Raw genomic sequence first — 24,280 nt, 5'->3', positions numbered from 1 at the left:
CCTGAGACTGAGTGCTTTTATTGCAAGGGAAGTGGTCACTGGAAGCGGAACTGCCCCAAATACTTAGCGGACAAGAAGGCCGGCAACACCAAAGGTATATGTGATATACATGTAATTGATGTGTACCTTACCAGTACTCGTAGTAGCTCCTGGGTATTTGATACCGGTGCGGTTGCTCATATTTGTAACTCAGAACAGGAACTGCGGAATAAGCGGAGACTGGCAAAGGACGAGGTGACGATGCGCGTCGGGAATGGTTCCAAGGTCGATGTGATCGCCGTCGGCACGCTGCCTCTACATTTACCTACGGGATTAGTTTTAAACCTCAATAATTGTTATTTAGTGCCAGCTTTGAGCATAAACATTGTATCTGGATCTCCTTTAATTCGAGATGGCTACTCATTTAAATCCGAGAATAATGGTTGTTCTATTTATATGAGAGATATGTTTTATGGTCATGCCCCGCTGGTCAATGGTTTATTCTTGATGAATCTCGAACGTGATGTTACACATATTCATAGTGTGAATACCAAAAGATGTAAAGTTGATAACGATAGTCCCACATACTTGTGGCACTGCCGCCTTGGTCACATTGGTGTCAAGCGCATGAAGAAGCTCCATGCAGATGGACTTTTGGAGTCTCTTGATTACGAATCATTTGACACGTGCGAACCATGCCTCATGGGTAAGATGACCAAGACTCCGTTCTCCGGAACAATGGAGCGAGCAACCAACTTATTGGAAATCATACATACCGATGTGTGCGGTCCAATGAGTGTTGAGGCTCGCGGATGATATCGTTATGTTCTCACTCTCACTGATGACTTAAGTAGATATGGGTATGTCTACCTAATGAAACACAAGTCTGAAACCTTTGAAAAGTTCAAGGAATTTCAGAGTGAGGTTGAGAATCAACGTGACAGGAAAATAAAGTTCTTACGATCAGATTGTGGTGGAGAATATTTATGTCACGAATTTGGTACGCACTTAAAGAAATATGGAATCGTTTCACAACTCACGCCGCCTGGAACACCTCAGCGAAACGGTGTGTCCGAACGTCGTAATCGCACTCTATTGGATATGGTGCGATCTATGATGTCTTTTACCGATCTACCGCTCTCATTTTGGGGCTATGCTTTAGAGACTGCCGCATTCACTTTAAATAGGGCTCCGTCGAAATCCGTTGAGACGACAACGTATGAATTATGGTTTGGGAAGAAACCTAAGCTGTCGTTTCTAAAAGTTTGGGGATGTGATGCTTATGTCAAGAAACTTCAACCTGAAAAGCTCGAACCCAAGTCGGAAAAATGCGTCTTCATAGGATACCCTAAGGAAACTATTGGGTATACCTTCTACCTCAGATCCGAAGGGAAGATCTTTGTTGCCAAGAATGGGTCCTTTCTGGAGAAAGAGTTTCTCTCAAAAGAATTAAGTGGGAGGAAAGTGGAACTTGATGAGGTGATAGTCACCCCTTCCGAACCGGAAAGTAGCGCAGCGCGGGAAGATGTTCCTGTGGTGCCTACACCGACTGGGGAGGAAGTTAATGATGATGATCATGAAGCTTCGGATCAAGTGACTGCTGAACTTCGTAGGTCCACAAGGACACGTTCCGCACCAGAGTGGTACGGCAACCCTGTCCTGGAAATCATGTTGTTAGACAACGATGAACCTTCGAACTATGAAGAAGCAATGGCGGGCCCGGATTCCGACAAATGGCTAGAAGCCATGAAATCCGAGATAGGATCCATGTATGAAAACGAAGTATGGACTTTGACTGACTTGCCCGATATTCGGCGAGCCATAAAAAATAAATGGATCTTTAAGAAGAAGACAGACGCGGATGGTAATGTGACCATCTATAAGGCTCGACTTGTCGCTAAGGGTTATCGACAAGTTCAAGGGGTTGACTACGATGAGACTTTCTCACCCGTAGCGAAGCTGAAGTCCGTCCGAATCATGTTAGCAATTGCCGCATTCTATGATTATGAGATATGGCAAATGGACGTCAAAACGGCATTTCTTAACGGTTTTCTTAAGGAAGAATTGTATATGATGCAGCCAGAAGGTTTTGTCGATCCTAAGAATGCTAACAAGGTATGCAAGCTCCAGCGCTCCATCTATGGACTGGTGCAAGCATCTCGGAGTTGGAACATTCGTTTTGATGAGATGATCAAAGCGTTTGGGTTTACACACACTTATGGAGAAGCCTGTGTTTACAAGAAAGTGAGTGGGAGTTCTGTAGCATTTCTCTTATTATATGTGGATGACATACTATTGATGGGAAATGATATAGAATTCTTGGAAAGTATAAAGGCCTATTTGAATAAGTGTTTTTCAATGAAGGACCTTGGAGAAGCTGCTTATATATTAGGCATCAAGATCTATAGAGATAGATCAAGACGCCTCATTGGTCTTTCACAGAGTACGTACCTTGACAAGATATTGAAGAAGTTCAATATGGATCAGTCCAAGAAGGGGTTCTTGCCTGTATTGCAAGGTGTGCAATTGAGCACGGCTCAATGCCCGACCACGGCAGAAGATAGAGAAAAGATGAGTGTCATCCCCTATGCCTCGGCCATAGGGTCTATTATGTATGCCATGTTGTGTACCAGACCTGATGTAAACCTTGCCGTAAGTTTGGTAGGAAGGTACCAAAGTAATCCCGGCATGGAACATTGGACAGCAGTCAAGAATATCCTGAAGTACCTGAAGAGGACTAAGGATATGTTTCTCGTTTATGGAGGTGACGAAGAGCTCGTCGTAAAGGGTTACGTCGACGCTAGCTTCGACACAGATCTGGATGACTCGAAGTCACAAACCGGATACGTGTATATTTTGAATGGAGGAGCAGTAAGCTGGTGCAGTTGCAAGCAAAGCGTCGTGGCGGGATCTACATGTGAAGCGGAGTACATGGCAGCCTCAGAGGGAGCGCAAGAAGCAATCTGGATGAAGGAGTTCATTATCGACCTAGGGGTGATTCCTAATGCGTCAGGCCCGATGACTCTCTTCTGTGACAACACTGGAGCTATTGCCCTTGCCAAGGAGCCCAGGTTTCACAGGAAGACCAGGCATATCAAGCGTCGCTTCAACTCCATTCGTGAAAGTGTTCAAAATGGAGACATAGATATTTGTAAAGTACATACGGACCTGAATGTAGCATATCCGTTGACTAAACCTCTCCCTAGAGCAAAACATGATCAACACCAGAACGCTATGGGTGTTTGATTCATCACAATGTAACTAGATTATTGACTCTAGTGCAAGTGGGAGACTGTTGGAAATATGCCCTAGAGGCAATAATAAATGGTTATTATTATATTTCTTTGTTCATGATAATTGTCTATTGTTCATGCTATAATTGTGTTATCCGGAAATCGTAATACATGTGTGAATATATAGACCACAACGTGTCCTTAGTAAGCCTCTAGTTGACTAGCTCGTTGATCAACAGATAGTCATGGTTTCCTGACTATGGACATTGGATGTCATTGATAACGGGATCACATCATTAGGAGAATGATGTGATGGACAAGACCCAATCCTAAGCATAGCATAAAAGATCGTGTAGTTCGTTTGCTAGAGCTCTTCCAATGTCAAGTATCTTTTCCTTAGACCATGAGATCGTGTAACTCCCGGATGCCGTAGGAGTGCTTTGGGTGTATCCAACGTCACAACGTAACTGGGTGACTATAAAGGTACACTACGGGTATCTCTGAAAGTGTCTGTTGGGTTGACACGGATCGAGACTGGGATTTGTCACTCCGTATGACGGAGAGGTATCTCTGGGCCCACTCGGTAATGCATCATCATAATGAGCTCAATGTGACTAAGGAGTTAGCCACGGGATCATGCATTACGGTACGAGTAAAGTGACTTGCCGGTAACGAGATTGAACAAGGTATTGGGATACCGACGATCGAATCTCGGGCAAGTAACGTACCGATTGGCAAAGGGAATTGTATACGGGATTGATTGAATCCTCGACATCGTGGTTCATCCGATGAAATCATCGTGGAACATGTGGGAGCCAACATGGGTATCCAGATCCCGCTGTTGGTTATTGACCGGAGAGGCGTCTCGGTCATGTCTGCATGTCTCCCGAACCCGTAGGGTCTACACACTTAAGGTTCGGTGACGCTAGGGTTGTAGAGATATTAGTATGCGGAAACCCGAAAGTTGTTTGGAGTCCCGGATGATATCCCGGACGTCACGAGGAGTTCCAGAATGGTCCGGAGGTGAAGAATTATATATAGGAAGTCCAGTTTCGGCCACCGGGAAAGTTTCGGGGGTTATCGGTATTGTACCGGGACCATCGGAAGGGTCCCGGGGGTCCACCGGGTGGGGCCACCTATCCCGGAGGGCCCCATGGGCTGAAGTGGGAAGGGAACCAGCCCTTAGTGTGCTGGGGCGCCCCCCATGGGCCTCCCCCAGCGCCTAGGGTTGGAAACCCTGGGGGTGGGGGGCGCCCCACTTGACTTGGGGGGGAAGTTTCCACCCCCTGGCCGCCGTCCCCCCCCCCCCTTGTAGATGGGTTCCAGGGCCGGCGCCCCCCCCCCTCCCCCTCCAGGGGGCCTATATAAAGGGGAGGAGGGAGGGCTGCTGTACCCTAGCCCTTGGCGCCTCCCTCTCCCCCTGCAACACCTCTTCCTCCCGCTTGCGCTTGGCGAAGCCCTGCCGGGATCCCGCTACTTCCACCACCACGCCGTCGTGCTGCTGGATCTCCATCAACCTCTCCTTTCCCCCTTGCTGGATCAAGAAGGAGGAGACGTCGCTGCTCCGTACGCGTGTTGAACGCGGAGGTGCCGTCCGTTTGGCACTCGGTCATCGGTGATTTGGATCACGGCGAGTACGACTCCATCAACCCCGTTCATTAGAACGCTTCCGCTCGCGATCTACAAGGGTATGTAGATGCACTCCTTTCCCCTCGTTGCTAGTATACTCCATAGATGGATCTTGGTGATGCGTAGGAAATTTTAAAATTCTGCTACGATCCCCAACACTTTTCCTATTGTGCAATATTTCCAAAAGGTCACAATATAGTGAAGTATGATCTATTTCACCAATGGATTGCTCTTCGACTCGTTGAGCCATCTAGGATATTTGATTCTATGCAGCTCTGCGAGAAATATATTACACAACTTTTGGGAATGTCCTTCCTCGAATATTCAAAGCCACCTTCGGTGAGTTACTACATAATTATACTATTCTTTTCAATTTTATGTATTTGAGCTCACATTGGAGCAAAAGCATATTATCATGTGCATATAATAGTATGGTGCCCGTGTTGTGAAAAGATGCAACTTAACAAAATCATAAATTTTATATTGTACAAAGATGTGAGGTTGTGCTCAACAAAAAATCGTGACAAAATATAATCATTTGTGAAATGCACAAATGAGATAAATTTGCACAAATTGTTGCCCTATTTTGGCATCTGTTTCGTACAGATTAAAAATACATGCATAGTTTACAAAATACACTTGTGCTAGTGTTCATATATACTCTAATACTACACACCTCTGTGAGTCTTTTAAAAAATGCAACTGCGCGTAGTTTCTAATGAGTTTACATCCCATGTGAGCCAAATATCAGCACCTTGAAATTCCCATAGAAGTGATATTTGGCATGTGGTCAGGTAATATCAATTATGTACTGTTTCGCTACACATGTATAGGTTACCATACTTGTTAAAGTGTAAAACTAGTCATTGTTCTCTATATTTGTACATCAAGGTCAATGAGTCACTGTACATCTTTGGAGATGGAAGAAAAAAAATCACGAGAAGAGGCATTTGCATGGGTGTGGCAAATTTGTCACTTCGTTGATGGTGCTCCTGCTCTATTGCCAAGCAGTATCCAACATGGAAATGAAATTAGCTTGCTATTATGGTACTTCCTCCCATGGAAGCACGGCCAACCTTTTTTTTATTGATCCTCCCATATATTTGTTTCTTTAGTCCACTGTACTAACTAATTTCTTCTTAACCTGTACAGGTTTCATATGAAATACTAATCCCAAATGGGCATGAAACATATCGTACAGAATTTTCTATTAATTATTCTATGATTACACTTCTGTACAGTGCTATGGAAGTACTTCTATTGATAAATATACTACTATAAAATGAAGTAAATTCAATATTCTGACACCATTAGGTATTTTTGTTGCAGAGTGATAGACATCAGGTCAAAGATGTTGCATTGTTCACAATGCATGACCTAGTGCACAATCTCCCCTCCCTGAAATCATTGCACCTCCGATCATTGTCTCTGGACCAGGCAGAACTCCCGGGTTGGTTGGCTGCTCTGACATCACTACAGGAACCAAGTCTATCTGGCTGCGGAAGCATGACATCTCTAACGGAGTGGTTAGGAGAACTTACCTCTCTCGAGAAACTTGAGATCGAGTACTGCAAGTGCATCAGGTCTTTGCCCGACAGCATACAACAACTGACCAAGCTTGAATATCTATCCATTGATGGCTGCCGTACATTAGTGAAGTGGTGCGAAAAGAACAAGACGAAGCTTGCTCACATCAAACAAGAGAGTGGCCTTTTAGATCCCGGGTGCCTAGGCACCCTCTTATCTCTGCCGTTCGTCCAGAATCTGGTGCATGGAGATCTGAACCACATGCTGTACCGCCAGTCTCATTAGCAGTCCTAGTGGCTCGTTAAATGCGGCATGATCGGCATATTTGAAATGTTTCTGGGCCTAGCACTGATTCCACCTAGCGGGAACAGAGACATCGACTTTGGACTTGACATGTCGGATTGATGTGTAACACTGAAAATGTATAGCTGCCGCTCCCGTTTGGAGGAGGAGGAAGAAGGTAATGTGACCTGTCCTTTCATGTCTCTGACGAAGGATAATATACGCGCATGCACAAAGCCGCATGCACCGCCCATGACCTGTCCTTTCAACAAGGCCTCCCGTGATGCACTGTTCTACCTACGCAAAAGCCTAGTCTGCATGTCCGAGGCACTGGCCCTGTCTATCACTTTATCTGCTTAATTAAATCTGTCATCACTAATGGTCTGCTGCTGCATGCGCCACTGCGCCCCACTGCACGAATCTTAAAACGGTTGGGTGCGCCTGATAAGAGGGTGCCGGGGCTCCCGGGTGCCATGGCACCTTTTCGCATCAAACAAATGGTATGTGCCCACTAAGCTATCTGTTGTATTGCTTTTATTCTCGCACCGCCTGATCTTTCTTTATCAGCAAATACACACACACATGTAGCTGTTTGTATAGAATACCCGACGCTTGAACTAATAATTCATCTATGTATGGTCTGTTCTGATTATTCCGTTTCTGTTGTTCAGTTCATCCCAACATCAGACGGCTCTTTAATTTGGGTGAAAACATCGGATGACTCGGAGGAAGAAGACATGGGAATTCCGGATTTTCTTTTTTCTTTTTCGAAAAGGGGGACTCCCCGGCCTCTGCATCAGAACGATGCATACGGCCACATTTATAAATAGAAAAGGTTCAACAAGGTCTTAAGTCATGAAACAAAATAAAGGCTAGCTCACAGAAATCATGTCTTCGAGGCGATGCGGACTTTGCTTGGTGATTCGTGACTCGTAGCAGTAGCATAGGCAAGTGGGGGCGGCAGCACAGGCGGAGTACAAAAGTCATAGCTTTCGGGGTGAAAACCCAAGGTCTGACCTTAATTGGTTGTGTCTGGCAGTGTCCTTGTTGAAGGCATTGTTTTGAGAGCGCGGATTTTCTCCAGGTGAAAACCTTAGATCTATGCTCGGGCGATGACGGCGCTTGTGTACTTTTTCCTTCTTGGAGGCATCGCTTGTGGAGAATTTCGACTTCGGGTGTTGTCTTGGTGGTGGTTCGTGCCGCAACTACAAGGAATTAATCACTATAGCGGGATCATTCTTTTTTTTTTTTGTTTTTTGGTTGTGTGCATCTGTAATGTCTTTATGACATTTTGTTGTTGCAGAGGCTGGGGTTATTGGTATCTTCGCGATATTAATATATTCCCTTTGTAAAAAAAAAGCCAGTGAATGTGGAGAAGACTAGATTCCGGGAACATAGATGGTTAGGCAATGCTAGTTTATCCCTGTCCTTCCCTAGATTATACAACGTCTCTCTTGATCACAACATTACAGTGCATGATTCTCTGGCTGATAATCTCTCCAATCTAAAGTTCAGATGAGCTTTAGTGGGAGAAAAAGCAGAGCAGTTGGTCAAATTGACTGAGCTCTGTGCTAATGTTTCCTTGTATGTTTCTGAGGATAAACTATCATGGATGCTTGCTAATTGTGGTGTTCTTGGTGCTAAATCTTTTTATACAGCTATATGCAAGTGGGCCGTAAGGTTCCTTTTATATTTTTGTGGAAAGTAAAAATTCCTCTCAGAGTTAGGACTTCTAGTTTTCTGGTTAGTCTTGAAACAGAGTAAGTATTCTATTTAGAGATGTCCTTCATAGAGGTGGGAGTTGTGAGCCTGGTTGCCTGTTCCGTGGCAAAAATGAATCGATTAACCATCTTTTTTTTCCAGTGTACTTTATACACTAAATGATACTCCGCTCCTGTTTGCAAAGGAGAATCCACAGCTATCAGAGAGAGCTTTGATATGAGAAAGTCTTTTGCTCTGCAATATAGCAAAACAAACAGGGGAGAGGTCCACATTTGTGTTCTCCATGCGTCGTCTTGGAAAGTGGAAACGAAGAATCTCTCAGCAAGGGTAGACAGTTCTCCACGGCCAACCTAGCTCCTTGTGATGCTGCCGTAATCTTAGCATGAAGGGCCGGTAAAGGTTGATGATTTTCCCTGCGCGGCATGCCACAGCCCTACCATTTTCACCTCTTATAAACTGCACCACGTCCACCAAGTCGATTATCTTTGGATCGTATACACCATCTACAATCATCTTCAGACTGTCTTCAGGGCACCAGGGCTCGGCTTTCTCCATCTTGCTTGGGTGGGTGGGCACTTTTGTTACCTTTTTCTCCTTCCTCCCTGATTTTGATGCTCTCTGTACGTCTGTCGGTGATTTCTGGGGACCATTTCTCCGGTCCGGTTGCTACTGCTTTTTGTTGCTAATTTGAGATTCTGAGGGAGAACTGCCGCGTGAGAGAAAATGATAGAGATTGGTAGGAGTAGTATTCTGTTTGCTTGTTGCTAACTGATGAATGCTGCTGTGTATCAGTTCAGTTCACTCTCTGTGTTGCTCGGATTTACTGCGCCTTTGGTTTGACTTGTTTAGACGCTCTTGACTTGGCCCCATGGGCACGATTCAAATCATGGTGAACCCAGGCCGCCATGTCTCTGCTATGCTCAACCCATGCTCTTCCTATGAGAGGCGTTCTTGGCCGGCATGGTCGAGTCGTCGCCGTGGAAACCAACTTGGGATCCAGTTCTGTTTCTAACCATGGGGGAATCAAGGCCCAACTGGTCCTTTCCCTGAAAATTTGCTCCCTGAGCTCATCCACCAGATTCCCAAAGTATCAGTCTGCGTTGGGCAACAAACATTGATGTGTAGGTCATCGAAGCATCTACGCCAGGAACCCCGTGACACGATGCACTTAAGAATAATGTAGTCCACTGTATCCTCACCTTGGAGACGGAGAAAAGTTGCACGCCCAAGTTACTTTGATGTCACAAGTCCAGAGCCTGTATTGTTTTCTTTGGAAATGGAGACATGCCGCCGGCCTCTGCATCATGATGATGCATTGCAGCCATTTTATTAAAAATCCGTGAAGTATCGTCATAATAGTCTTGCAGCTCGCAAACGAGAGCAAAGTAAAAAAGGAAAATTACATGCTGACAAAGGCAACCGATACAGTAATATGAAGGATAAGCTCCCTAGACTCCTATCCTGTTATGCGAGCGCCATACAAACCGGTTGAATATAACCTGAGCTACCATCTCCCTTTGGTTGCACCCAGTAACCAAAGGCTCCCTCGAGTCCATAGGAGTGAGTAAGGACCACGTACGGATCCAAGCTGTAGCTCTGAAGATGACCTGCAAGAAAGTTAAAGTGTGTTATCTGTTAAAAATCATATCATTCCTGCAGTTCCATATAGCCCGTAATAGCGCACATATTCCAATCCGAATACGAGCCGCAGTAATCTGTTCAACCCTAGCTAACCACGTCCCAAACAACGACGCAATATCGACTGAAGGATTAATGTTGAAAGCTATATGAATCATTCTCCAAAGTAACTTGGCAAGTGGGCATTCAAGAAATAAGTGTTGTATTGTTTCATCGTGATCACAAAAACAGCACCGTGAACTTCCTACCCATCGTCTTTTGATTAAGTTGTCCTTTGTGAGTATCACTTGCTTGTAGACGAACAACATAAAGATTTTAATACGCAAAGGAACCTTAACCCTCCAGATGTGCAACGATCTTGAGATTGGGCCAGAATTAATCAAATCCATATAGAGTGATTTCACCGTAAAAATCTCATTCTTAGTTAACTTCCATTGTGTCGAATCCGGCTGGTCGGAGAGTTGAACTTCTATCGGTCTCCGAACCAAATGCATCCAGGCAGTCCATCTCTCATCAACTAACACACGGTGGAACTGAATGTTCTACCAGTCTCCGAACCAAATGCATCCAGGCAGTCCATCTCTCACCAACTAACACACAACGGAACTGAATGTTCAAGGGAATAGTTTGAAGGACTGTGCCTACGTAATCCTCCTTACGTTGCACAATATTATAAAGGATGGGATATTGGACGGCCAGGGGCGTCTCTTCTAACCACGTATCCTCCCAAAATATATATAATTGGGGGAGAATTTCACTTCCCCGGCCTCTGCACCAACTAGGGATGCATACAGCCATTTTAGTATGAGTACCAAGATAAACATGGTCCTCAGAATTTTTTAAATGAGTATCAAGATATTTTTTGATGAGTGGTTCCACCATACATCCAACTTGATCCTTAATAAATGGAGGAAAACCCCTGTGCATTGCCTGTCAATTCTAGGAATTGAACTCGGGTCGTTGGGCTACACAATCGCATGCCCAACCACTGAGCCAGAGCCTGTATTGTAGTAATGTATTGGTTACAAAAAGGGCAGCATGAAAACCAACACTGCCTTCCAAATTTTAGAGGCCAAAGAGGATTCAATCCCTTATCCTACTCACCTTCTGGGGCTGAGATTTGCAAGCCCAGGAACTGAAATATGAATTGTTCGATCTGAAACTCCATAGCCATGCACTGACGGGCCTGATGCTGACAAGCTCGTCTCCTGAAGGAAAAAATGAGACAAGAAACCAGCCTTTACACATAACACTCTACTCTGACTGGCAGGACACCACATAGAAATTGTTTCATGATTGTGAATCTGTAACTAGTACATTACAGTTTACATACACATGTTGGAGCCACAGCTAGCTCAGACGCAGAAACGGACTAGAACTTATAATCAACAATATATTAGAGGTTATTAAAAACAACTTGTACATGTGATGACCAAAGGCAAATGACTTTGAATTCTGCAGTTGGCTGAAGAAAAGTAGTAGAAAGATTCATGCATTGCATTTTTCATTAGGTGGTGAGAGGACACTCATCTGATGGAACACATATAGCATGGACAAGAGAAAGCCTAGGTCTGTAACCCGTATTTTCTGATATTAAGGAATCTAACCGACATCAAGCGAGAAATCAAAAGGTGCAAATAGACACATAACTTGAAGCATATATATAATACTAGAAACCAATGTATCTTCGAGATAAATACCAACCTCTGACCCTGCCACCTCAGGTCATGAATTAATGTTAGTTCTCTGCCAAGTACTTACGAATATCGGTTACACTCTCTTTTTACCCAAATGCATCAGTGCAGCAAAAATTCAGAAGAACTGTACAAGCACTTGATTACCAGAGAAAACCCAAGCGTTGAAACTGATAGACGCATAAATTGGTTTCTCCAAGAGATAAGAGGAAAAATTCATCCAAGTACCATGAACAAGCAGAAAACATAAGACATGTACAAGAAGTCTGAATGCTCCACACAACCGATTAGAAAGCAGCACATCAGGACCAAATGCAGTTCTAAACATCATCATGTGCATTGTACTCTTGAGAAAGGGAGTACATAGCAGAGTACAGGATTATAAACTGAAGTTTTGCAAGAGTTTCCATGATAGATTTATTCCAGATGAAGAACCCACTGCAACAACAGCAACAAAATTTAACTCATCCCGATCGGAGAAACGAGTTCAAAATATTCAGAAAAACACGTTCATGATTACAGTCCAGAAAAATAGTAAAGTCTTACATGTATCAGGATATTTGAACAACACATAAGTCACACGGCTGAAACATGGGGTAGGATGTCCCCTTGATGTGAATGATGATATGCTGTTTATCAGTTTCATGATATATGACATTGAGGGCATGATGTTAGAAATAATTCTTTAGTATTAACATAATAGGATCTTGATCTCTAGATTAAAACACCTCTTCTGTAGAATATTGGGAACTAACCATGATTTTTCAGAGACCATCAGGGGCTCCATGCAGCTGCCGTGAGCCTCCAGGGGAGTGGAGTTTGTTGGGGAAGAAGCAGCAGCATGGAGATGGACGTGCAGAGTGCTGGACGCCGCCGGCACTACCCTCCTGGTGGCCGGTCTTCTGGACCCTTGGCGCTTCTTTAGGATCGGCAGTTGAGGTTCTGTGTGTTTGTAATCGTCATCCATACATGGGACATATACCTCCCTTTTATGTATAAGCGCTAGGGAACAGGGACCGGACCAAAACGTTGGTTTGGCACCTCCGATCGTGGTGCATCTTTACGTTAGGTGAGGAGACTTTGTCTCTCCCTGATTTCTCTCAGTTTGTTACACTGAGATCAATTCCAACGCATGATGCTCCTTTCCTCAAAAAAAAAGGGGTAGCTCAAATGTTGTTTTGTGGTTGTGAGCAGCCATGGAGAAGAAGGCCAATGGGGCAATCTCAGTATCGGTATTCCTTCTCATTCATACGGACATTTTGGATCACCAATATTCAACAACAGTGGTCATCTTGTCGGGATATCTCATGAAACCATGGAGGCTTGGTCTGTGAACTTCCTACAGCAAACCGTGTTTAAGGGACCAGAGATCAGCAGGTACTATGTGATTCACCATTTATATACATGAATATAGTGTTACTGTGTGCTGTACCACTTACCTGAAATACTGAAATTCAAATGGGTCACTAAAGTCTAAAGCCATGCCTTTAATGATTTCAACTTTCAGGTACATAATGAGCACTCTATACCTAGTTATAGTTGTATAGATTAATTCTACTCTTGGTATCAATAAATTTGGCAGCAACTTTTGCTTTCATCTTTCCTAATACTCTTTTCTGCAGTGTACTGGGTAGAGTTTTCTATGTACTGAACGGAAACCCAATTCCGCACGAAGTCCCGATTCTGCCCAAAGGACCAGTCCCGCCCGTCTAGGAGCAGCAGGCTGTAAGTACTACTTGAACAAATTTTCAATGTACAATTTTCTTTTTGGGCGACAATCTTAATGTATTGTTTGATAGGGGGAAACTTTACTTGTTACAGTTTGTTACTTGTTGCTACCGATTCTTAATCCCAAGAGTTGACTACTGTGCAGTGCAGGAGATAGCACCTCATGCCTTCACCTCAACAGCAGATGGAAAATATCAACATCCTCAGGCTATGGGCCTTGGAGGAACCATTCATGTTATGAACCTATGATTGAGTTGTTGGGTATTCCCCCATTCAGTCAGGTGATGTGAAATTCGAAGTTCTCTTATAGATTAAACTGTCGAGGCCTAATTGTTGCCGATGACATAAACAAACCAAATTTTGCAAAAGAACAATTCTACTAGTACTTTGTTCATACTCTATTTGTAGCTGCTTTTCTAATTTTCTTTTCCTTTTTGTTTTGCAAAGTAGTTTTGGGTCTGAAGTTTATAACATTTGAATATTTCAATTTTTTCATGGCACATATTTTATAACTAATGCCTAGGCGATAATCTTTAAGATATGTTCTGGTGGCTTGCATGCTTCGTTGCATGCTTCATGTAGAATGGACTTGTTTTTCAGATGATGGAAATTTTATAGGGCTCAAAAAATTCTAGGCTGGGCTGTAATTTTCACACTGACATAAAGCAGTCACAATTTTGTTGCCAAGGTTACAACCACAATACGATTTCAAGTAAATCACCACTACTTCTCAATATTACCCCCTTGCTTTTAAGTTTTAACTCACAATTTAAACCGTTGACAGTTCCAAAAGCATAACAGTTACAAGCGGTTTGTATCCCGGCCTAGGCGGTCAAAGGTGTTGTCACAACAACAACCCTGATCTGATTCATTCAAGGCCCGTATTGGTCTAGAAAAGCTCCACCTGCATTATATGGCAAAATAAACAAGCATGAGAAAAGATGCATCACTAGCCATATACAATACTGGTAGGCTGTCATAATTATAATTAACCATGATAGTAATACTTACTATACACGAAGCGCCGTGCTTGGAAGTAGCACACAAATCCTCCAAGGACGGCCCACAGCATGTCAGAGCCGGTGTTTCCCTATCGACGTTATATAAGGTAGAGACTGTTCTACTTCTCTTATGTTTCATAGATTGGGAGGGCGCGCCTGATCTGAATACCAAGTACAATCACTTAATTACCAGAGAAAACCCAATCAACTGAAACCGACCGACACATAAATTGGTTTGTGCGAATGGTGAGAGCAAAATTTTCATCCAAGTATCATGACAAGCAGAAATTTCAGGACATACAATATACGAAGTCTGAATGACCCAAGCAACCGATTAAAAAGTAATGGAGCAGTACATCACAGAGTACAAGCTTATATACTGATGTTTTTCAGGCATTTCCATTACTGATTCAGTTCAGATGACAAACCCATCTTGCAACAAAGAAAAACACTCAACATGCTGTAATCGCTGAAAGAAGTAAAAACCGTTCAGCGAAATACACTCATTATTACAGTCCAGAAAATAGTACAGTATTTACATGTATCGGTATAATTACACAACATATTAAAGTCTTGCATGTACCACAATAGTAAACTCATAAATGTATCAGAAGAAGTAGACATCATTATCTTTATTTAGAGGTATAATGATATAACATATGATACCTAAGATCTACCATACCCTGGTTAATAATCCAGAGCTCTTTTCATGCGTTGCAGCACAGACACTGCCTCCTTCAGAAAAGAAAAATGCTTATTCTGTGGCTGTGTTCTTTGCCAACCTTCCCCATTTCACGACCATTAATACATAGAGTTGGTCATACGCCTCATCAAAGAGTCGGAAATAAGCAATTCTCCATGTCCTCTTGAACAAGAGTGCACAAAAGACCATCCAGAGTCCCACCACAAGTCCCAGCACAAGGCCAAAGTAAAAGGTCAGTGGGTCAAACTCTTGCTTGATGCTTCCGAGATCGCCATGGATGATGGAAGAATCGTTTCCTGGACAATTGTTGTGGAGAGGAGGCCCACAAAGTCCACCGTTGCCGATGTACATAAGTGATGGGTTGTCCGTGTTAAGGGTGTCAAGTTGGCGGCTAGAGGGTATCCTTCCACACAGATTATTGTAGGACAAGTTCAAGGCGGCCAAAGATGCCAGGCTTGACAGGCTCGACGGGATTTCACCAGAGAGCTTGCTCTGAGAGAGGTCAAGAGATACCAGTGACTGCATGGTGCCAATCATGTCTGGAATTTGTCCACTCAATTTGTTGGATGATAAATTCAAATTCATTAGTGCAGCAAGGGAAGTGATGTCTGTAGGGATTTCACCAGTCAAGGAGTTGCCTGATAAATCAATGCTCTAAAATATATAAGTGTTCTACCATATTGAAGTTGTTGTCCTTTTGTAACTACTGACAATATTTGCCCAAGGTAATTAGGTCCATTCCAAATTGTGCCTCCAATTTGCAGATCACCTTCATCCATGTATTCATTTTGTAATTCTGTCATAATTGTTAGGTTTGGTAGATGCCAAGGTATTGCACCAGAGAAACTATTGCCTGATAGATCCAAGTACTGAAGATTCCTAAGCCTTGTTATGTCAACTGGAATATTATCAAAAAATGCATTGTGGCTCAGTAGTACGAAACATAATTTCCCCAGGTCTCATATCCATATGCAGGCAATCTTCCAGACAAGTTGTTCCATGCAAGATCCAAGAACTCCATAGCTGTGTTATTCTGCAAAAATTCTGGGAATTTTCCTGATAAACTGTTGTTACTGAGAAGAAGATATTGCAATTTTTGTATGTCAAAACATTGAGGAATTTCACCCTCCAAAAAGTTATTTGACAAGTCCAGATACAATATCTGTTTCAATTTGCAAATAGATTCTGGAATGTACCCACCAATTCCATTTGAATGGATAAGCAGTATTCGAAGTTGGGAGGCTTCAAAATTTGATGGTATTACTCCTGAAAAGCTATTGTTGGAGATATCTAATATGGTGATATTTGTTGGCAACGAAGGTATTGACCCGGTGAGCCGGGTTTTTTCTTCTTCTTTTTTTTCTTTTCGAAAAGGGAAAACACCCCGGCCTCTGCATCATCATGATGCACACAACCATTTTTATTAAAAGCAAATAAATAGGTCTGAAACGAACATAGTATCAACTAAAACGACAAAAAGAAAAATAAAACACCACAAAAGGTGGGTACAAACGAAAGATTACATGACTTAACCACATAATCTATTAGTGACAGGCCAGTCAAACCGGTTGAGTAACGCCTGTGAAATCATCTCCAGACGGTTGCACCCAAAGGCCATGAGCCCCCAGCGTCCCCGTGCTGAAGTGATGACCACATACGGATCGATGCGGTGGCTCTAAAGATGACCACAAAAGGTGAGCCGGTTTGAACCGAGAAAAAGTTCTTCCATGGCCATGCCATCCAGATGTGCTGGCAAGCTACCACTTATTTGGTTGTCAGAGATGTCAAGATGTGTTGTCATTGAAAATGTATACCAATCAGGAAACTTGTCCTCTAAACCGGTGCTCAAAATGTTAAGTGAATCGATTCCCTGCAGCTGCCGAAGCCAAGCTGGAAAGAGAGGACCCATTTGGCAAGATGAAAAATCTGCATACTGTAGCCTAAAGGGAAAACGCCAATCCGAATCCACTACAATCTTCAAATTATTGGAAGACAAGTCTATGAACTTCAAACTTTTTAGATTTGCAAAGTGTTCTTCCTTGATCAAACCACTAAGGTCGTTGTTGCTTAGGTCCAGATTAACCAGATCCTCCAGAGAACCCAATGCAGTGGGTATACCTCCATTAATTCTGTTATCTGTGAGATAAAGGTAAGCCAAATGCTTCAGTTTTCCAAGCTCGGCCGGTAAACTTCCTGTAAGGTTGTTGCTTCTTATGTTCAAATAAGTCAGGGAAGCAAGGGCACCAATTTTAGTTGGTACATTCCCGCTGAGTTGATTCTGGCTGAGATCAAGGATTGTTAAACGCGTCAAATTACAAAGCCCTGGCGGTATAAGTCCAACAAGGTTGTTGCCGGACAGCTCAACTATGCTCAAGCTACTGAATGACCCTATATAATTTGGCAGGGTCCCACTGAATTTATTTCCGGAGAAATAAAGCTCCAGCAATTTTTCCCATGTGCATCACGGCAATCCCTCCATCAACACCACTATATGTTGGGGATCGTAGCAGAATTTTAAAATTTTCTACGCATCACCAAGATCCATCTATGGAGTATACTAGCAACGAGGGGAAAGGAGTGCATCTACATACCCTTGTAGATCGCGAGCGGAAGCGTTCTAATGAACGGGGTTGACGGAGTCGTACTCGCCGTGATCCAAATCACCGATGACCGAGTGCCGAACGGACGGCACCTCCGCGTTCAACACACGTACGGAGCAGCGACGTCTCCTCCTTCTTGATCCAGCAAGGGGGAAGAAGAGGTTGATGGAGATCCAGCAGCACGACGGCGTGGTGGTGGAAGTAGCGGGGTCTCGGCAGGGCTTCGCCAAGTTTCTGCAAGAGGGAGAGGTGTTGCAGGGGGAGAGGGAGGCGCCAGGGGCTGTGTTACTGCTGCCCTCCCTCCCCCCACTATATATAGGACCCCTGGGGGGGCGCCGGCCCTGGGAGATCAGATCTCCAAGGGGGGGCGACGGCCAAGGGGGAAAGGGGGGTGGCTTCCCCCCAAGCCAAGTGGGGCGCCCCCACCCCTAGGGTTTCCAACCCTAGGCGCAGGGGGAGGCCCAAGGGGGGCGCCCCAGCCCACTAAGGGCTGGTTCCCTTCCCACTTCAGCCCATGGGGCCCTCCGGGATAGGTGGCCCCACCCGGTGGACCCCCGGGACCCTTCCGGTGGTCCCGGTACAATACCGATAACCCCCGAAACTTTTCCGGTGGTCGAAACTGGACTTCCTATATATAATTCTTCACCTCCGGACCATTCCGGAACTCCTCGTGACGTCCGGGATCTCATCCGGGACTCCGAACAACTTTCGGGTTTTCGCATACTAATATCTCTACAACCCTAGCGTCACCGAACCTTAAGTGTGTAGACCCTACGGGTTCGGGAGACGTGCAGACATGACCGAGACGCCTCTCCGGTCAATAACCAACAGCGGGATCTGGATACCCATGTTGGCTCCCACATGTTCCACGATGATCTCATTGGATGAACCACGATGTCGAGGATTCAATCAATCCCGTATACAATTCCCTTTGTCAATCGGTACGTTACTTGCCCGAGATTCGATCGTCGGTATCCCAATACCTTGTTCAATCTCGTTACCGGCAAGTCACTTTACTCGTACCGTAATGCACGATCCCGTGGCTAACTCCTTAGTCACATTGAGCTCATTATGATGATGCATTACCGAGTGGGCCCAGAGATACCTCTCCGTCATACGGAGTGACAAATCCCAGTCTCGATCCGTGTCAACCCAACAGATACTTTCGGAGATACCCGTAGTGCACCTTTATAGTCACCCAGTTACGTTGTGGCGTTTGGCACACCCAAAGCACTCCTACGGCATCCGGGAGTTACACGATCTCATGGTCTAAGGAAAAGATACTTGACATTGGAAAAGCTCTAGCAAACGAACTACACGATCTTTTATGCTATGCTTAGGATTGGGTCTTGTCCATCACATCATTCTCCTAATGATGTGATCCCGTTATCAATGACATCCAATGTCCATAGTCAGGAAACCATGACTATCTGTTGATCAACGAGCTAGTCAACTAGAGGCTTACTAGGGACACGTTGTGGTCTATGTATTCACACATGTATTACGATTTCCGGATAACACAATTATAGCATGAACAATAGACAATTATCATGAACAAAGAAATATAATAATAACCATTTATTATTGCCTCTAGGGCATATTTCCAACAGTCTCCCACTTGCACTAGAGTCAATAATCTAGTTACATTGTGATGAATCGAACACCCATAGCGTTCTGGTGTTGATCATGTTTTGCTCTAGGGAGAGGTTTAGTCAACGGATCTGCTACATTCAGGTCCGTATGTACTTTACAAATATCTATGTCTCCATTTTGAACACTTTCACGAATGGAGTTGAAGCGACGCTTGATATGCCTGGTCTTCCTGTGAAACCTGGGCTCCTTGGCAAGGGCAATAGCTCCAGTGTTGTCACAGAAGAGAGTCATCGGGCCCGACGCATTGGGAATCACCCCTAGGTCGGTAATGAACTCCTTCATCCAGATTGCTTCTTGCGCTGCCTCTGAGGCTGCCATGTACTCCGCTTCACATGTAGATCCCGCCACGACGCTTTGCTTGCAACTGCACCAGCTTACTGCTCCTCCATTCAAAATATACACGTATCCGGTTTGTGACTTCGAGTCATCCAGATCTGTGTCGAAGCTAGCGTCGACGTAACCCTTTACGACGAGCTCTTCGTCACCTCCATAAACGAGAAACATATCCTTAGTCCTCTTCAGGTACTTCAGGATATTCTTGACCGTTGTCCAGTGTTCCATGCCGGGATTACTTTGGTACCTTCCTACCAAACTTACGGCAAGGTTTACATCAGGTCTGGTACACAGCATGGCATACATAATAGACCCTATGGCCGAGGCATAGGGGATGACACTCATCTTTTCTCTATCTTCTGCCGTGGTCGGGCATTGAGCCGTGCTCAATTGCACACCTTGCAATACAGGCAAGAACCCTTCTTGGACTGATCCATATTGAACTTCTTCAATATCTTGTCAAGGTACGTACTCTGTGAAAGACCAATGAGGCGTCTTGATCTATCTCTATAGATCTTGATGCCTAATATATAAGCAGCTTCTCCAAGGTCCTTCATTGAAAAACACTTATTCAAATAGGCCTTTATACTTTCCAAGAATTCTATATCATTTCCCATCAATAGTATGTCATCCACATATAATAAGAGAAATGCTACAGAGCTCCCACTCACTTTCTTGTAAACACAGGCTTCTCCATAAGTCTGTGTAAACCCAAACGCTTTGATCATCTCATCAAAACGAATGTTCCAACTCCGAGATGCTTGCACCAGTCCATAGATGGAGCGCTGGAGCTTGCATACCTTGTTAGCATTCTTAGGATCGACAAAACCTTCCGGCTGCATCATATACAATTCTTCCTTAAGAAAGCCGTTAAGGAATGCCGTTTTGACGTCCATTTGCCATATCTCATAATCATAGAATGTGGCAATTGCTAACATGATTCGGACGGACTTCAGCTTCGCTACGGGTGAGAAAGTCTCATCGTAGTCAACCCCTTGAACTTGTCGATAACCCTTAGCGACAAGTCGAGCCTTATAGATGGTCACGTTACCATCCGCGTCTGTCTTCTTCTTAAAGATCCATTTATTTTCTATGGCTCGCCGATCATCGGGCAAGTCAGTCAAAGTCCATACTTCGTTTTCATACATGGATCCTATCTCGGATTTCATGGCTTCTAGCCATTTGTCGGAATCCGGGCCCGTCATCGCTTCTTCATAGTTCGAAGGTTCACCGTTGTCTAACAACATGATTTTCAGGACAGGGTTGCCGTACCACTCTGGTGCGGAACGTGTCCTTGTGGACCTACGAAGTTCAGCAGTAACTTGATCCGAAGCTTCATGATCATCATCATTAACTTCCTCCCCAATCGGTGTAGGCACCACAGGAACATCTTCCCGTGCTGCGCTACTCTCCGGTTCGGAAGGGGTGACTATCACCTCATCAAGTTCCACTTTCCTCCCACTCAATTCTTTCGAGAGAAACTCTTTCTCCAGAAAGGACCCGTTCTTGGCAACAAAGATCTTGCCTTCGGATCTGAGGTAGAAGGTATACCCAATGGTTTCCTTAGGGTATCCTATGAAGACGCATTTTTCCGACTTGGGTTCGAGCTTTTCAGGTTGAAGTTTCTTGACATAAGCATCGCATCCCCAAACTTTTAGAAACGACAGCTTAGGTTTCTTCCCAAACCATAATTCATACGGTGTCGTCTCAACGGATTTCGACGGAGCCCTATTTAAAGTGAATGCGGCAGTCTCTAAAGCATAGCCCCCAAAATGAGAGCGGTAGATCGGTAAGAGACATCATAGATCGCACCATATCCAATAGAGTGCAATTACGACGTTCGGACACACCGTTTCGCTGAGGTGTTCCAGGCGGCATGAGTTGTGAAACGATTCCACATTTCCTTAAGTTCGTGACTTAAATATTCTCCACCACGATCTGATCGTAAGACCTTTATTTTCCTGTCACGTTGATTCTCAACCTCACTCTGAAATTCCTTGAACTTTTCAAAGGTTTCAGACTTGTGTTTCATTAGGTAGACATACCCATATCTACTTAAGTCATCAGTGAGAGTGAGAACATAACGATATCCTCCGCGAGCCTCAACACTCATTGGACCGCACACATCGGTATGTATGATTTCCAATAAGTTGGTTGCTCGCTCCATTGGTCCGGAGAACGGAGTCTTGGTCATCTTACCCATGAGGCATGGTTCGCACGTGTCAAATGATTCGTAATCAAGAGACTCCAAAAGTCCATCTGCATGGAGCTTCTTCATGCGCTTGACACCAATGTGACCAAGGCGGCAGTGCCACAAGTATGTGGGACTATCGTTATCAACTTTACATCTTTTGGTATTCACACTATGAATATGTGTAACATCACGTTCGAGATTCATCAAGAATAAACCATTGACCAGCGGGGCATGACCATAAAACATATCTCTCAAATAAATAGAACAACCATTATTCTCGGATTTAAATGAGTAGCCATCTCGAATTAAACAAGATCCAGATACAATGTTCATGCTCAAAGCTGGCACTAAATAATAATTATTGAGGTTTAAAACTAATCCCGTAGGTAAATGTAGAGGCAGCGTGCCGACGGCGATCACATCGACCTTGGAACCATTCCCGACGCGCATCGTCACCTCGTCCTTTGCCAGTCTCCGCTTATTCCGCAGTTCCTGTTTCGAGTTACAAATATGAGCAACCGCACCGGTATCAAATACCCAGGAGCTACTACGAGTACTGGTAAGGTACACATCAATTACATGTATATCACATATACCTTTGGTGTTGCCGGCCTTCTTGTCCGCTAAGTATTTGGGGCAGTTCCGCTTCCAGTGACCACCTCCCTTGCAATAAAAGCACTCAGTCTCAGGCTTGGGTCCATTCCTTGGCTTCTTTCCGGCAACTGTCTTACCGGGCGCGGCAACTCCCTTGCCGTCCTTCTTGAAGTTCTTCTTACCCTTGCCTTTCTTGAACTTAGTGGTTTTATTCACCATCAACACTTGATGTTCCTTTTTGATCTCCACCTCTGCTGATTTCAGCATTGAATATACCTCGGGAATGGTATTTTCCATCCCCTGCATATTGAAGTTCATCACAAAGCTCTTGTAGCTCGGTGGAAGCGACTGAAGGATTCTGTCAATGACCGCGTCATCCGGGAGATTAACTCCCAGTTGAGACAAGCGGTTGTGTAACCCAGACATTCTGAGTATGTGCTCACTAACAGAACTATTCTCCTCCATTTTACAGCTGAAGAACTTGTTGGAGACTTCATATCTCTCGACCCGGGCATGAGCTTGGAAAACCATTTTCAGCTCTTCGAACATCTCATATGCTCCATGTTTCTCAAAACGCTTTTGGAGACCCGGTTCTAAGCTGTAAAGCATGCCGCACTGAACGAGGGAGTAATCATCAGCACGTGATTGCCAAGCGTTCATAATGTCTTGGTTCTCTGGGATTGGTGCTTCACCTAGCGGTGCTTCTAGGACATAATCTTTCTTGGCAGCTATGAGGATGATCCTCAGGTTCCGGACCCAGTCCGTATAGTTGCTGCCATCATCTTTCAGCTTGGTTTTCTCTAGGAACGCGTTGAAGTTGAGGACAACGTGGGCCATTTGATCTACAAGACATATTGTAAAGATTTTAGACTAAGTTCATGATAATTAAGTTCATCTAATCAAATTACTCAATGAACTCCCACTCAGATAGACATCCCTCTAGCCATCTAAGTGAAACATGATCCGAGTTAACTAGGCAGTGTCCGATCATCACGTGAGACGGACTAGTCAAGATCGGTGAACATCTCCATGTTGATCGTATCTTCTATACGACTCATGCTCGACCTTTCGGTCCTCCGTGTTCCGAGGCCATGTCTGTATATGCTAGGCTCGTCAAGTCAACCTAAGTGTATTGCGTGTGTTCCGAGGCCATGTCTGTACATGCTAGGCTCGTCAACACCCGTTGTATGCGAACGTTAGAATCTATCACACCCGATCATCACGTGGTGCTTCGAAACAACGAACCTTCGCAACGGTGCACAGTTAGGGGGAACACTTTCTTGAAATTATTATAAGGGATCATCTTACTTACTACTGTCGTTCTAAGCAAATAAGATGCAAAATATGCTAAACATCACATGCAATCAAATAGTGACATGATATGGCCATTATCATTTTGCTCCTTTGATCTCCATCTTCGGGGCACCATGATCATCTTCGTCACCGGCATGACACCATGATCTCCATCATTGTGTCTTCATGAAGTTGTCACGCCAACGATTACTTCTACTTCTATGGCTAACGCGTTTAGCAATAAAGTAAAGTAATTTACATGGCGTTATTCAATGACACGCAGGTCATACAAAAAATAAAGACAACTCCTATGGCTCCTGCCGGTTGTCATACTCATCGACATGCAAGTCGTGATTCCTATTACAAGAATATGATCAATCTCATACATCACATATATCATTCATCACATCTTCTGGCCATATCACATCACATAGCACATGCTGCAAAAACAAGTTAGACGTCCTCTAATTGTTGTTG

At 44.2% G+C, this 24,280-nt stretch overlaps 1 protein-coding gene and 1 pseudogene across 1 annotated transcript; both read right to left on the bottom strand.

Annotated features, from left to right (window-relative positions):
- Positions 1-9,664: 9,664 nt before the first annotated feature.
- On the bottom strand, positions 9,665-12,701 carry LOC123119202 (uncharacterized). The gene is made up of 3 exons (XM_044538915.1): positions 12,460-12,701; positions 11,115-11,218; positions 9,665-9,979 (listed from the first exon to the last, which is right to left on the bottom strand). Exons 1-3 carry the CDS (start codon positions 12,669-12,671, stop codon positions 9,837-9,839), a joined length of 459 nt encoding a protein of 152 aa, XP_044394850.1. The 5' UTR covers positions 12,672-12,701; the 3' UTR covers positions 9,665-9,836.
- Positions 12,702-15,170: 2,469 nt separating this feature from the next.
- Positions 15,171-16,754, bottom strand: LOC123120160 (receptor-like protein EIX2; annotated as a pseudogene).
- Between the last annotated feature and the right edge of the window lie 7,526 nt (positions 16,755-24,280).

The sequence above is a fragment of the Triticum aestivum genome, chromosome 5D, assembly GCF_018294505.1.
Source record: "Triticum aestivum cultivar Chinese Spring chromosome 5D, IWGSC CS RefSeq v2.1, whole genome shotgun sequence".
NCBI lineage: Eukaryota > Viridiplantae > Streptophyta > Magnoliopsida > Poales > Poaceae > Triticum > Triticum aestivum.
Note: the sequence above shows the minus strand (reverse complement) of the source record. Positions and strands in the feature narration are given on the sequence as shown.